The following is a 12,447-nucleotide window of genomic DNA, read 5'->3' on the forward strand; positions in this document are numbered from 1 at the left end:
AAAACTTGTAGTTTGTCACTGTTAGGTCTGGTGGTGTTGGGTGTTTTACAGAGCCTGTACCTTTGGACCGTGAACTTCACACGTGCTTTTCAGTTTCTGGTCCTTTTTAAATCCCTTCAGTGAAACAGGATGGCTGGGTGGGCTGGAGTTGAATATTTATTTTCCCCAGGTAAGTCCGGCTCTGGTTAAACACCTGCAGGTTCGTCTCTGGTATAGTTTGTCCAGAGAGCAAACCTTGCTAAGAACAGAGTGGGGTAGCTGGCTGTCTCAAAGTGATTCCCCTGCCAGAAGCGTGAGCACTCACTGTGAACTCCTGCGCTGTCTCAGCTGTGGTGGTCCCGTGACAGCATCTTTCCTCACATGCTACTGTCACAGTGTTTTCCAGTACAGTGACCTGTCCGTCTGTACCATTCTAGCTTTGTTTTCTTACATAGCAACTTTTAGTAGCTGAAATTGGCATCACCAATTCTATTTAGTAATGGAATCACTATAGAAAGTTTGCACATATATTTCAGAGTATGTGGTCCAGTTCACCTAGAGGGTCTTTTGTCAGGAAGACAGCTCATGATGGGCTCAGGAAACCTGCATAATATCAGAATGAAAAATCACACAAATAACGTTTAAAGGTGCATTCTCTCAGTCTCTTATTGCCTTCCTCCCCCCCAGAAGGGTTTTTTCTCTGTAAAACAAGAAATTAGAAATTCCTAATACGAAGTTTGAAGATTATGTAGCTGAAAATTTAATGTGATTTAGCTTTTAAAAAAACTATTCATAAGGTAAAAAATACTTCAAGACATTGGAAAGTCTTAAGAATTCTTGTGTTTTTTTTAGAACTGATAGATCTTGAAGAGGAAATTGAGAAAACTTTTCAGATTTTTCTTTACTGAGATGGATTTTTTTGTCTGTCTAGTTAGATATTTTGTTGAAAATATAGTAGTCAAAGGAAAATAGCCTTGACCAGATTTATGAACTGAAGGACAGATATGCTAAATTTTTTAAAAAACTTGAGGGAAAACTACTTGAAACTTTCAGAAATGATAACCTTTCAGCAGAGCAGGTACTTCTGAACCTTTACGTAGGTTGAACCTAAAACTTTAATATCACAACACCAGCATTGTTGCTCTTTTATAAAATACTTAACAGCCAGAATCTTGCAATAGATAGCTTGTGAATTGATGTCAAAAGTCTCGTTTTCTTGACTTTTCAATAAAGACCTTAAGGAGAAGGTTCTTAAAAAGGAATTGAAGCCTGACCAGGAGGTGGTGCAGTGGATAGAGCATCAGACTGGGATGCGAAAGGACCCAGGTTCGAGACCCTGAGGTCGCCAGCTTGAGTGTGGGCTCATCTGGTTTAAGCAAAAACTCACCAGCTTGGACCCAAGGTCGCTGGCTCCAGCAAGGGGTTACTCGGTCTGCTGAAGGCCCTCAGTCAAGGCACATATGAGAAAGCAATCAATGAACAACTAAGGTGTCACAATGAAAAACCGATGATTGATGCTTCTCATCTCTCTCCGTTCCTGTCTGTCTGTCCCTATCTATCCCTCTCTCTGACTTTCTGTTTCTGTAAAAAAAAAAAAAGATTTGAAGAAGCACACGAAATATTGTCACCTTGGTTTTTGTTTATTTGCATAGTGAAGTCACTTGTTTTACCAGTTAAAAATACAGTTGGAGCCCTGGCCGGTTGGCTCAGCGGTAGAGTGTCGGCCTAGCGTGCGGAGGACCCAGGTTCGATTCCCGGCCAGGGCACACAGGAGAAGCGCCCATTTGCTTCTCCACCCCTCCGCCGCGCTTTCCTCTCTGTCTCTCTCTTCCCCTCCCGCAGCCAAGGCTCCATTGGAGCAAAGATGGCCCGGGCGCTGGGGATGGCTCTGTGGCCTCTGCCCCAGGCGCTAGAGTGGCTCTGGTCGCAACATGGCGACGCCCAGGATGGGCAGAGCGTCGCCCCTGGTGGGCGTGCCGGGTGGATCCCGGTTGGGCGCATGCGGGAGTCTGTCTGACTGTCTCTCCCTGTTTCCAGCTTCAGAAAAATGAAAAAAAATAAAAAATAAAAAAAATAAAATAAAATAAAAATACAGTTGGAGCCTGACCAGGCAGTGGCACAGTGGATAGAGCGTCGGACTGGGATGCAGAGGACCCAGGTTCCAGACCCTGAGGTCGCCAGCTTGAGCGCAGGCTCATCTGGTTTGAGCAAAGCTCACCAGCTTGGACCCAAGGTCACTGGCTTGAGCGAGAGGTTACTCGGTCTGCTGAAGGCCCGCGGTCAAGGCACATATGAGAAAGCAATCAATGAACAACTAAGGTGTCGCAATGAAAAACTGATGATTGATGCTCCTCATCTCTCTGTCCCTGTCTGTCTCTCTCTGACTCTCTCTCTGTCTTTGTAAAAAAAAAAAAAAAAATCCAGTTAGAAATGTGTGTTTGTGTTTTGTAGGCGGATTAAACATCTTTTTTCTCACTGATGCTCAAGTTTCCTAGAAAAGTATTTTGAGAAGACAGTTTTGATGTCGTGCCCTACGTGTTTTCTAGGAAATTCCTTTGGGTGAAATACTTAACCCAATTAGACCCCAAAGTTGAACCTGCTTTTTCGCAGCCATAATTCCATTTTAACCAACGGTGTGTTGGTTAAGCAGGTTTTTATTATGCTCTGGTCATGAATCAGGGAACTTGTAACTGTGCTCACCTGGCTAGACAGGCTTGAAAAGCTTGGAGCAAGAAAGTAGAAGACTTTTATGTTCTTCAGTTTGGATAAGAAGGTTGAGAAACATTTTTTTAGTGGAATAGCTAAAAAAAATGTTTTTGTAGGATAGAGTCCTGGAATCATAATGGAGTGTTTTATCTTTCTAACAGGTGTGGTATTTGAGAAAAGTTTTGAAACTTTGGGCTTAGTGTCTTTAGAATGTTATACTTTGTCATTTGGTATTTGTCCCTACATTAGTGCAGAAAGCCTTTTGTTAAACGTTTCAAATAAAATATAATGCACCTTGACAATGCTTCTGGAGCTCTTTTTTCCTGGATTTGCTGCTTCCTTCTGTGTGGCTTTACAAAATTATTAAGCAGAATGTTAATTATAACCGTACTGTATCTGTCCTTTTGTTTTTGTTGTTCAAGACAGTTCTGCAGTCCTGTTTTGGAACTTATATGATTGGCAGTTGAACTGAGTATATAGAGTGGCCCAAGATTCTTTAAAATGCCATTCCAGAGAAAGATGGTGTGACTTTGTCAATGTATGAATATTCACTACCTCAACACGAAGAGTGTTTTAGTATTTGTATAGGATTTATAATGATTTCTGTCAGTAGTTTTACCTTCTTATTTCCTTCTCCTCCCACTCTTCTTTTTTTCATCAGTGTAAACCAGAATACAAGGTACCTGGACTTTATGTTATTGACTCCATTGTACGACAATCTCGACATCAGTTTGGTCAAGAAAAGGATGTGTTTGCACCCAGATTTAGTAATAACATCATTAGCACTTTCCAGAATTTATATCGTTGCCCTGGGGATGATAAGGTATGCTCTTTTTCTTTCTTTCTTTTTAAAAATATATAATATTATCCTTTTGGTCTCAGTGAGACTCTTTAAATTACCTTAATTTATGATTTGATATTATTTTTTACTCTATTTCAAATTTAAATATTTAGTTATTACACAATCCATTTCCTTTTTGTTCTTAGAATCTTAAATAGAGTGGGAAAATGTCAATTTTGCTCTTTTTTAATTTATTGAACCAATTGGTATTAAAGAAACTTGCTGTCATACTCTTTTGGAATTATACTAAAAGTTTATTTATTCAAACACACAACCAGTTCAGAATTTTGATTACTTGACCTCATTTACCTGGTTTGTGTCTAAAAAATAGACATGAGAAGTGATTACTGGAAAATAACTGTATATCAAGTTTCTTTTATAATGCAGAGTTTTATTCATGCTAGAAATCACACTGCTAGGTCTGCTAGATCTGAATGAATGCATATTTTTTACCACATAAAAAAAGACTGTAGACCCTAAGGAAGGATAGTGAGGGGTGGTTTATCTTCCTATGTACTCAAAAATATTACAAGTTATTATTTATTTTAGGTGTCGATTTGGAAATTTAGTGTACTCTTCTGACAGTTGATTACAATATTGCTTATGTAGGAAAAGATCAGAATAAATGGAGATTAGTGGTTGCTTTAAAGAAGAACCACAAAATTAAAAAACTCACCACAAATCTTTTAGTTCGTGTCAAGTCCAAGATTAGGTACTTTATATTTTTAATAATTACAGTCCTTAATCAGAAAAAAATCTTGTTGTAATGTATATACATGAGATATTACAGTATTTTTTGTAAACTATTCTTGGATATGGTTCTTGAGACCGATTTTTTTTAATGTATTTATTTTGGTACTTTGATAATCTTATGAAGGCAAAAAGAATGCTTCTAATTTTATGTGACTTCTCATAAGTGATTCTTAAAATAGATATTTTAGAGTCCCACCTTAACTCATTTAAAATTTTGTGTACTCATTTTCTGTGGTTAAACACTTTTAGAAATGTCATTAGTTTTGACTTGGATTTCCATCAGTTACTCTGAACAAATCAGTGTTGAATTTGTAGACTTCATAATAGTAGTGTTTCTCAGTTATAATAGAGTTTAAGAGAGTTTTTTTAACCATGACAAGAAAGATTACAGTGATACTGTAATCTCAGCCATGAACTTGAGGCATTATTGGTTTGCATGTATGTAGCTACATGAAATGACACTTGTCAGAGACAGGCTGCTTTTGAATTATAGTGAGTGTCTTGAGGCTGGAAGATTTTTTTCTATAAAGCAGAAAACTGTAAGGTACTTTTTAAAGTGCTCATGTCATAAAAAAGGAAAGTCTAATCAGAAGGTATGAGGCGTTCTTTGTGTAATTTTCTATGCTTCATTTGAAATACAGAAATTTGCATATTAATATAGTTTGGACATAGTTTGAAATTTATCAGTATTGTATCATAAGGGATTTAAAAATGAACCAGATCTTTATTCTTTTTTCTCTTTTTATTGTGTGAGAGAGAGAAGAAGGGGAGAGAGATGAGAAGCATCAACTTGTAGTTGTAGAATTTTAGTTCATTGGTTGCTTTCCAATGTGTGTCTTAACTCCGGGGCTCCATCTGAGCCAATGACCCCTTGCTCAAGCAAGCGACCCTGGGCTCAAGCCAGTGACCTTTGAGCTTAAGCCAGCGACCATGGTGTCATATATATGACCCCATGCTCATGCCAGTGACCCGCACTCAAGCTGGTGACCTTGGGGTTTTGAACCTGAGGCCTCGGCATCCCAGGTCAGCTCTTTATCCACCGCACCACCACCTGGTCAGGCCCATGTCTTTATTTTTAAAACTGCTTCTTTTAATAGTTATAAGGGCAGAAGGGAGGAGGGGTAAAGAGGCTAAGGGGGTCAAATATATGGTGACGGAAAATGATTTGACTTTGGGTGATGGGCACATCAACAGTTCAGATGTTATAGACATGTTCATCTGAAACCTATGTACTCTTATTGATCAATGTCACCCCGTTAAATTTAAGTTCTAAATTAAAAAATTCCTTTTTTTATTATCACAAAATATATACCTTTAACAGAAGTGTCTTTTTAATACTTAGTCTCAGTCTATCACTTAAATTATTATCCTAATGGAGTAACATTACAATAGTAACTAATACTTATTGCTATTTCCAGAAATTTTATATGCTGAACAGTTGTGAAAAATACGAATTTGGTTAAATTCTTATTGAGGAAAAAACCCTCTCCTGTCATTAGTTTTAAAATATATATATTTATTTAAATCAAAATAATCTATTGTCAGTTATTCTACACCCTGTTTTTCTCCTCACATTGTCTGGACCTATTTTTCAATAAAGACCTGTTAAAACCTCCCAAAAAATAAAATAAAAAAATTAAAAAGTCAAATATGATAAGGACTTGTCTTGATTTTACTTGTTTAAAAGATAAACTTAAAATCAACTGTAAATATAACTTGACTACTGAATTGAACCCTAACCTGCCTAAGGAGCTTAGCACAGTTGTCCAGCAGCCGACACCTGCCCTCATCGGACTTCACGTGGGAGCCGAAGCCCCTTCCCCACTCCTGCTTTCTGCCAAATGTAGCTTTCATTTCCTTTGTCTGTCTGTCAGCATGGACCTGTGTGTGAGTGAAAGGCCTGTAGGCATTATTTTAATTTATCCCTCCCACCCACTACCCAGATAGTCCAATAAATTGTGCTAAGGTTTGAAAGCAAAAAATGAAAGCGTTATTTTTCTTTTCCCCTCTAGAGTAAAATAGTGAGAGTGTTGAACTTATGGCAGAAGAACAACGTGTTTAAGAGTGAGATCATCCAGCCTCTTTTGGACATGGCAGCAGGGATCCCCCCTCCGGTGGCCACACCTGTTCTGGCCGGCACCACCGCCGCCATGAGCAACACCCCAGGTACGAGGGATGACAGGCTCGTTTCCTGAGTATTCTGCTCAGACTTTTCATTTGTGAAATAATAATTCAAAGTAACTTGAAGGAAAAATAAAATCAGAAATTATATTTGTGTGTAATTCATTACTAAAAATTAGGAAACTATATTTTTAGTCCCTAGAAACATAAATATAAAAAGTTTGGGAAATTGGTGTGTCAGGTCTTTCCTGATTGAACTGCCTGTAATCTTTTAAACTTACATGCATATCAGGTTGACTCATAGTGTACTAGAGAAATTTAATATTATAAGGAACCCTGAAAAATTACTTAATGGAGCTAAGAATGTTTTAGTAATAATCTCAAAATTATTCTTGAGTTATTTGACATTTTTAATTTTTTATTTTCATCCAGGAAATGACACTGTTAACATTTTGGTGTATGTTTAGTTTTGGAGGGGAGTGTCTGTGTAGTTTTACGTTACACATACTGTTTTATAATATTTCATTGATGATTGTATTTTGAATATTTCCTTATACAATTGAATTTTCTTCTGTAGTAAGATATTTAATGACTGCCAAGTATTGTAGGCTCCTTTAAAGTAGTTAATTGAAGACAAGTATGAACGATCCCCTTGGAACTTGAACATACCAAATTCTGTAATGGTTTTTCAAAATGGAGACAGTAAAGTATAAACATTATATATAAATTTGTATATATTTTATTAAAGTGGCAGAGCAAATTTCTCTAGCTTTTAAAGCCTTATTTATTTGCTTACATATTTATTGAGTTACATGTGATGTCTTTCTTTTTTTTTAAAGGAACTCCTGTGACACCTGTTACACCAGCCAATGTGGTCCAAGGTTTACCTGACCCATGGGTATCCCAGATAGCAAATACAGACACACTTACAGCTGTTGCTCAGATCTTACAGAGTCCTCAAGGCCAGCAGGTAAGCAGCTAGTCTGTGATATTGACAGCGATTTAGAGCTCATTATTTTACTAATGGATTTTTTCATAGTGTAACACCTCATTTAGAATATATGTTGTTTTGTTTTGTGAAAATAATATCCCACTATATATAGTACTGTGTAACTTGCTTTATTCATTCATTAATCCATCATACCTACTTTTATGTCATTAAAGATTGCTTTATTTAAAAATCAATGTGTCAAGCATTATTGGGAGCTGTTGTTAGTCCAGTAATGAGACAGGGAGGTCTTCTCTCTTGGAGAAGATGTCTTCCTCTCTTAGAGGATGAAGGGAGTGAGAGAGGGAGAAAGGGAGAAACATTTTATGTTTCCGCTAAGTTGTGTATTCACATGGTGCTTCCTGTATGTGCTCTGATGTGGATTGAAACTGCCACTGTGGCATCTCAGGACGCTCAACCACTGAGCAACTGGCCAGGGCCAAAGCGGCTAACTCGTTAGAGTGACTGGCTAGGTCTGGGGACAGGATCAGTCTTGAAGAGGGTAGCCAAGAGAAGGTGTTTTTTTTGATGAAGAGGCATTTGAATTGAGAGTTCTAATGGCTGGTTATGAGGATAAGCCCATGTTTAGCATCTGTTTTTTTTAACCTGTCGTTTAAAAAGCAAATTAATTGTGATTTTGTGATCCGTGTGATAAAACTTTCTGAATTTTCTTTCCCCACACACTCGTGTGGTGTGAGGTCTCGTTTAGCTGTCCCCTCAGTGAAGTCTTCGAACCGTGACTTGGAACCGCAGACCCTACCTTGTGTTCCCTCACGCTCCTTTTCTCTGTCACCTGGCTGAGTTTTTCCCTTAGCATTACTACCTTCTGTGAGCTTGCATAATTTACCTATTGTGCTTATTCTCTGTCTCTTTCCACTGGAATGTTTGGTACACAGGGCAAGGATTTTTGTCTGTTCTGTTCAGCCATGTGTCTCGGTTTCTAGGTTATAGCATGTGTTCAGTACTTGTTTGTCAAATGAATTAATAATGTATGTTGGGCATACAAAAGATATTTCAGAGTGGAGTTGTTGAGAAGATAAGATGGTCCATGAATGTCAGTTATTAGTGACAAAGTTGAAATGGTAGAGTTAAGAGCGGGGCCTGGGTTTCACTAGACATAAATGGTAGGTTGAGAAATAAAGGATTGAGATGCTAAGTAGCAGGGAATTGCCAGAGATGTTCACGTTGCAGTCACGTGATCTATGAGTGGGGGAGAGGAGCAGGTCTGGAGATAGGAGTGTCTTTGTTTTGGTAACGATGATGGAAGGAAAGTAAATAATGAATATGTGAAAAAATAGTAGGGTAAAATCAATTCAATTATAAGTCATAGATTTGACCCAGGTTTTTCCTTTTTTGGGTCAATTGGGAAACTGAATTGATAATATACAAAATTATTGAAATATTTGGTGATGCTGATATTTTGAAAATCATAAAGTGTTTTCATTTTTAAAAATATCTGGTGAAGTCTCTTAGTCACATTCCCTGGTGTGTGGGCAGGTCTAGAGGGTTCAGGGTGCCTTCACTTCCCTGTCTGGTGCCTGGTGGGTGTGGCTAGCATGCTCTGCTCAGTCTAGTGGCTGGAGCATGCTGACCTCTAGAACATGCTGAGCTTAGGGCAGCCTGACTTCCTATAGGGCAATCTGCCTCCATAGACTGAGTCTTGCAAGAAACCCAGGCACAGGTACAAGCCTGTTTTGATCTAGCTTTGGAAGTCCCAGAATATCACTCTGTCACATTTGGTTCATCAAACAAGTTGCTAAAGCCAGCCCCAATTCCGGGGGAGGGAAGGAACAGGCTCTGCCTATGGAATGCTTGCACGGAGGGAAGAAAGGGATAGTACACATCTACCATCATGATGGGACTGGAATCGAATGACCTAGACTGATGCCAAAGGATTACTTGTGAAAGGAAGTCTTTGAATAATATAATTTTTAGCAGCTGTGATCTTTAATTTTTTAATTCTAGGTCTAAATATCTCCAAATATTTTTGGTAGCTATACTAAATTGTTCCAGCCAAGGGTATCTAAGACCTGTGTGATGTGGATTATCCTGGGTGTTATATTTTATCCCAGTGATAGTTTTGAACATTTGTCAAATAAAATTTGTGAGGTATTTCAGGTAGACATACACAGTGCATTGCAAATCAAGAGTTTAAGAAAATCATGCTGTCTTGAGCCAGCAAGTTATATAAGTCACCATTGGGGCCTTAGTATCCAAAAAAAGAGGAGATAGATATCATTACAGATTCTCCAGACATCAAAAAGATAATAAGATTATGAACAATTGTATGCTAGTGAATTTGACAACTTAGATGAAACAAAGTCTTAAAAGCACAATTTACCAAAATTAACACAAGATCAAAAACAAAATCTGAATAGCCTTGTTTCTATTAAAAAGAAAAATACACACACACACACACACACACACACACACCCCAGCCTTGGCCGGTTAGCTCATTTGGTTAGAGCAAGGGTCCCGAAACTTTTTACACAGGGGTTCAGTTTACTATCCCTCAGACTGTTGGAGGGCCGGACTATAAAAAAAACTATGAACAAATCCCTATGCACACTGCACATATCTTATTTTAAAGTAAAAAAACAAAACGGGAACAAATACAATATTTAAAATAAAGAACAAGTAAATTTAAATCAACAAACTGACCAGTATTTCAATGGGAACTATGTTCCTCTCACTGACCACCAATGAAAGAGGTGCCCCTTCTGGGGTGGCGGGGGCCGGATAAATGGCCTCAGGGGGCCGCATAGGGTGGGCCGTAGTTTGGGGACCCCTGGTAGAGAGTTGCCTGGAAATGACAAGGTTGAGGGTTTGATCCCCAGTCAGGGCACACATGGGAAGCAACTAATGAATGCACAAGTGGAACAGCAAACGGATGCTTCCCTTCCCCTTCTCTCTCCCCTTTTCTCTGTCTCTCTAAAAAGAAAAAAAATTAACAACAACAAAAAAATGAAGCCTTGTCTAGATAGCTCGGTTGGTTGGAGTGTTGTCCAGAGGTGCCGAGGTTGCCAGTTCAATCCCGGGTCACGGCACATACAGGAACAGTTCAATGATCCTGTCTCCTCTCTCTCCCTTCTCTCTCTGAAAACAGACAGACAAACAAAAACTATGAAAATAAATACTTTGGGAAGGAGAAAGGATTTTTCAGAAGAAATAGCACTTAGAAAGTCAAGAAAACATAGTAATTGATAGAATATGAAGTCCAGATTAGAGGAAAACGTACGGTCTTGTAGTGGTCTGAACATGTGACTGAAAACTGCTCTTGGGGAAAATGGGGGTGTCAGAAGAGGCAGTTAAAATGTGTCAAGGGAACGTGGGGTCTCTCCTTCCCTCTTTCATCCTTCTCCTCCCCCTCCCTCCCTTCCTCTCTTCTCTCCCTTCTTTCCCATCCTTCATTCCCTTCCCTTCCTTTTCCTTCCTTCCTTCCATCTTGTCTATTCTGTAGCTTTCTCAGTTCAGTAACTCAAATATGTTTTTTATTCTTTGTTATTACATTAGTAATCTTCAGTAAAAGTTTATTTGATAGATAAGTGACTCCTTTGTTTCTTAATATTGCTATTTTATAGATGGGCATAAAATTTTACTTACAGTTATCTTGAGTGATGATTGTACTGTCTCCCACTATAAGCTGAACTTTATACTTCGAGTACAAATGTCTTGTTTAGCAGTAGCTTTTCTATTTTTATTTTATTCTAAACTGATAATTTGCAGGTTTAACTTGGGTTTACACCTCAATTAGAAAAATATTATTTACTTCTAGGATGTATGCAGGGTTTACATAATTATGACATTTTAAGATCTTTCTACTACTTCTGTATTTTAAGAGAGTGAGAGAATGGGCAGAATGGGTTACCTTCAACTCGCATTGCACTGTTCACCTTTAATTTCCTTAGTTTTGGACTCTGCTCTGAGGGATAGATTTCTTTATTTCTCTACTTTAAGGAAACGTTATCAGATGACAGACATGAAAGATAGCAAAAGCAGTTGTGATCAGTGCTTGTTCTTTTACAGAGATTAAGTAACAACTTGAAGAAGGGATGAAAAGCTTAGTGAAAAAATCAGTTTGCCTGTGATAAGTTCGTTATCTGGTCATCTGTAAAATTTTCTGACTTACCAGAAGGAAGACAGACTTATTAAGGAATATGCTATATATGGCACACGAAATTAATTTTTAGAAAAATTATTTTGAGTTTTTTTTCTTGATCTCCAAAGGAGATCAAATTTTATTAAGTTTAAGTTTTGTGTTTTTTTAGATGAGAGGAGAGGAGACAGTGAGACAGACTCCCACATATGCCCCAACCAGGATCTACCAGGCAACCCTATCTTGGGCAGATGCTCGAGTACGGAGCTATTTTTAGCACCTGAGGCTTATGTGCTCCAGTGAAGCTATCTTCAGCAACTGGGGCCATGCTCAAAGCAATGTAGCCAGTGGCTGCGGTAGGGGAGTAGGGAGAGAAGGGGAAGAAGGAGGGGTGGAGAAGCAGATGGTCACTTCTCCTTTTTGCCCTGACTACTCCGGGCTGATGCTTTATCCACTGAGCCACCAGCCAGGGCTGACCAAAAGTTTTAGATGGGCATTCTTGTAGATGAAACCCTGCACCTGTATGTATTAATTTCCCTTTTTTTCCCTTCCAGTTTCAGCAGTTAATACAGACTTTACAGATACAGCAGCAGAAGCCCCAGCCTTCCATTCTGCAGGCCCTGGATGCGGGGCTTGTTGTTCAGTTGCAGGCTCTGACCGCACAACTCACCGCTGCAGCCGCAGCAGCCAACACTCTCAACCCCTTAGAACAGGGGGTGTCTTTTAACAAGGTAGAAATGACCGTATTAAATGTTCTGTGTCAACTAAGGGATTGTATTTACTATCATGTGAGTTCGAATTGTGTTTCATTGTAGAACTATTTCAGTATTCACTATACTATGGAAGATATTACCAGTTTTACAAAAGGTTCAAACTGCTGAAATTAAGTAATTTCATAATTCTGCTTGAAATACTGAGAATATTTTTCTTTGCATAAAGTTAAAGATTTACAGGTTAAGAAAA

The 12,447-nt window shown here is 38.5% G+C and overlaps 1 protein-coding gene across 7 annotated transcripts in view; it reads left to right on the forward strand.

Annotated features, from left to right (window-relative positions):
• The window catches only part of SCAF8 (SR-related CTD associated factor 8), a 178,787-nt gene that overhangs the window by 38,124 nt on the left and 128,216 nt on the right, over positions 1-12,447 (forward strand). For all 7 annotated transcript variants that reach the window (XR_010727647.1, XM_066247838.1, XM_066247837.1 and 4 more), the window contains 4 exons: positions 3,347-3,508; positions 6,292-6,445; positions 7,240-7,370; positions 12,039-12,215. Coding sequence is in view for 6 of the 7 variants with exons in the window: in XM_066247838.1 (XP_066103935.1) it covers positions 3,347-3,508; positions 6,292-6,445; positions 7,240-7,370; positions 12,039-12,215 (624 nt within the window). In the remaining variant the exon portion in view is untranslated. The remainder of the gene's footprint in view (positions 1-3,346; positions 3,509-6,291; positions 6,446-7,239; positions 7,371-12,038; positions 12,216-12,447) is intronic.

Source organism: Saccopteryx bilineata, chromosome 12 (assembly GCF_036850765.1).
Source record: "Saccopteryx bilineata isolate mSacBil1 chromosome 12, mSacBil1_pri_phased_curated, whole genome shotgun sequence".
In the NCBI taxonomy this organism is placed as follows: Eukaryota; Metazoa; Chordata; class Mammalia; order Chiroptera; family Emballonuridae; genus Saccopteryx; species Saccopteryx bilineata.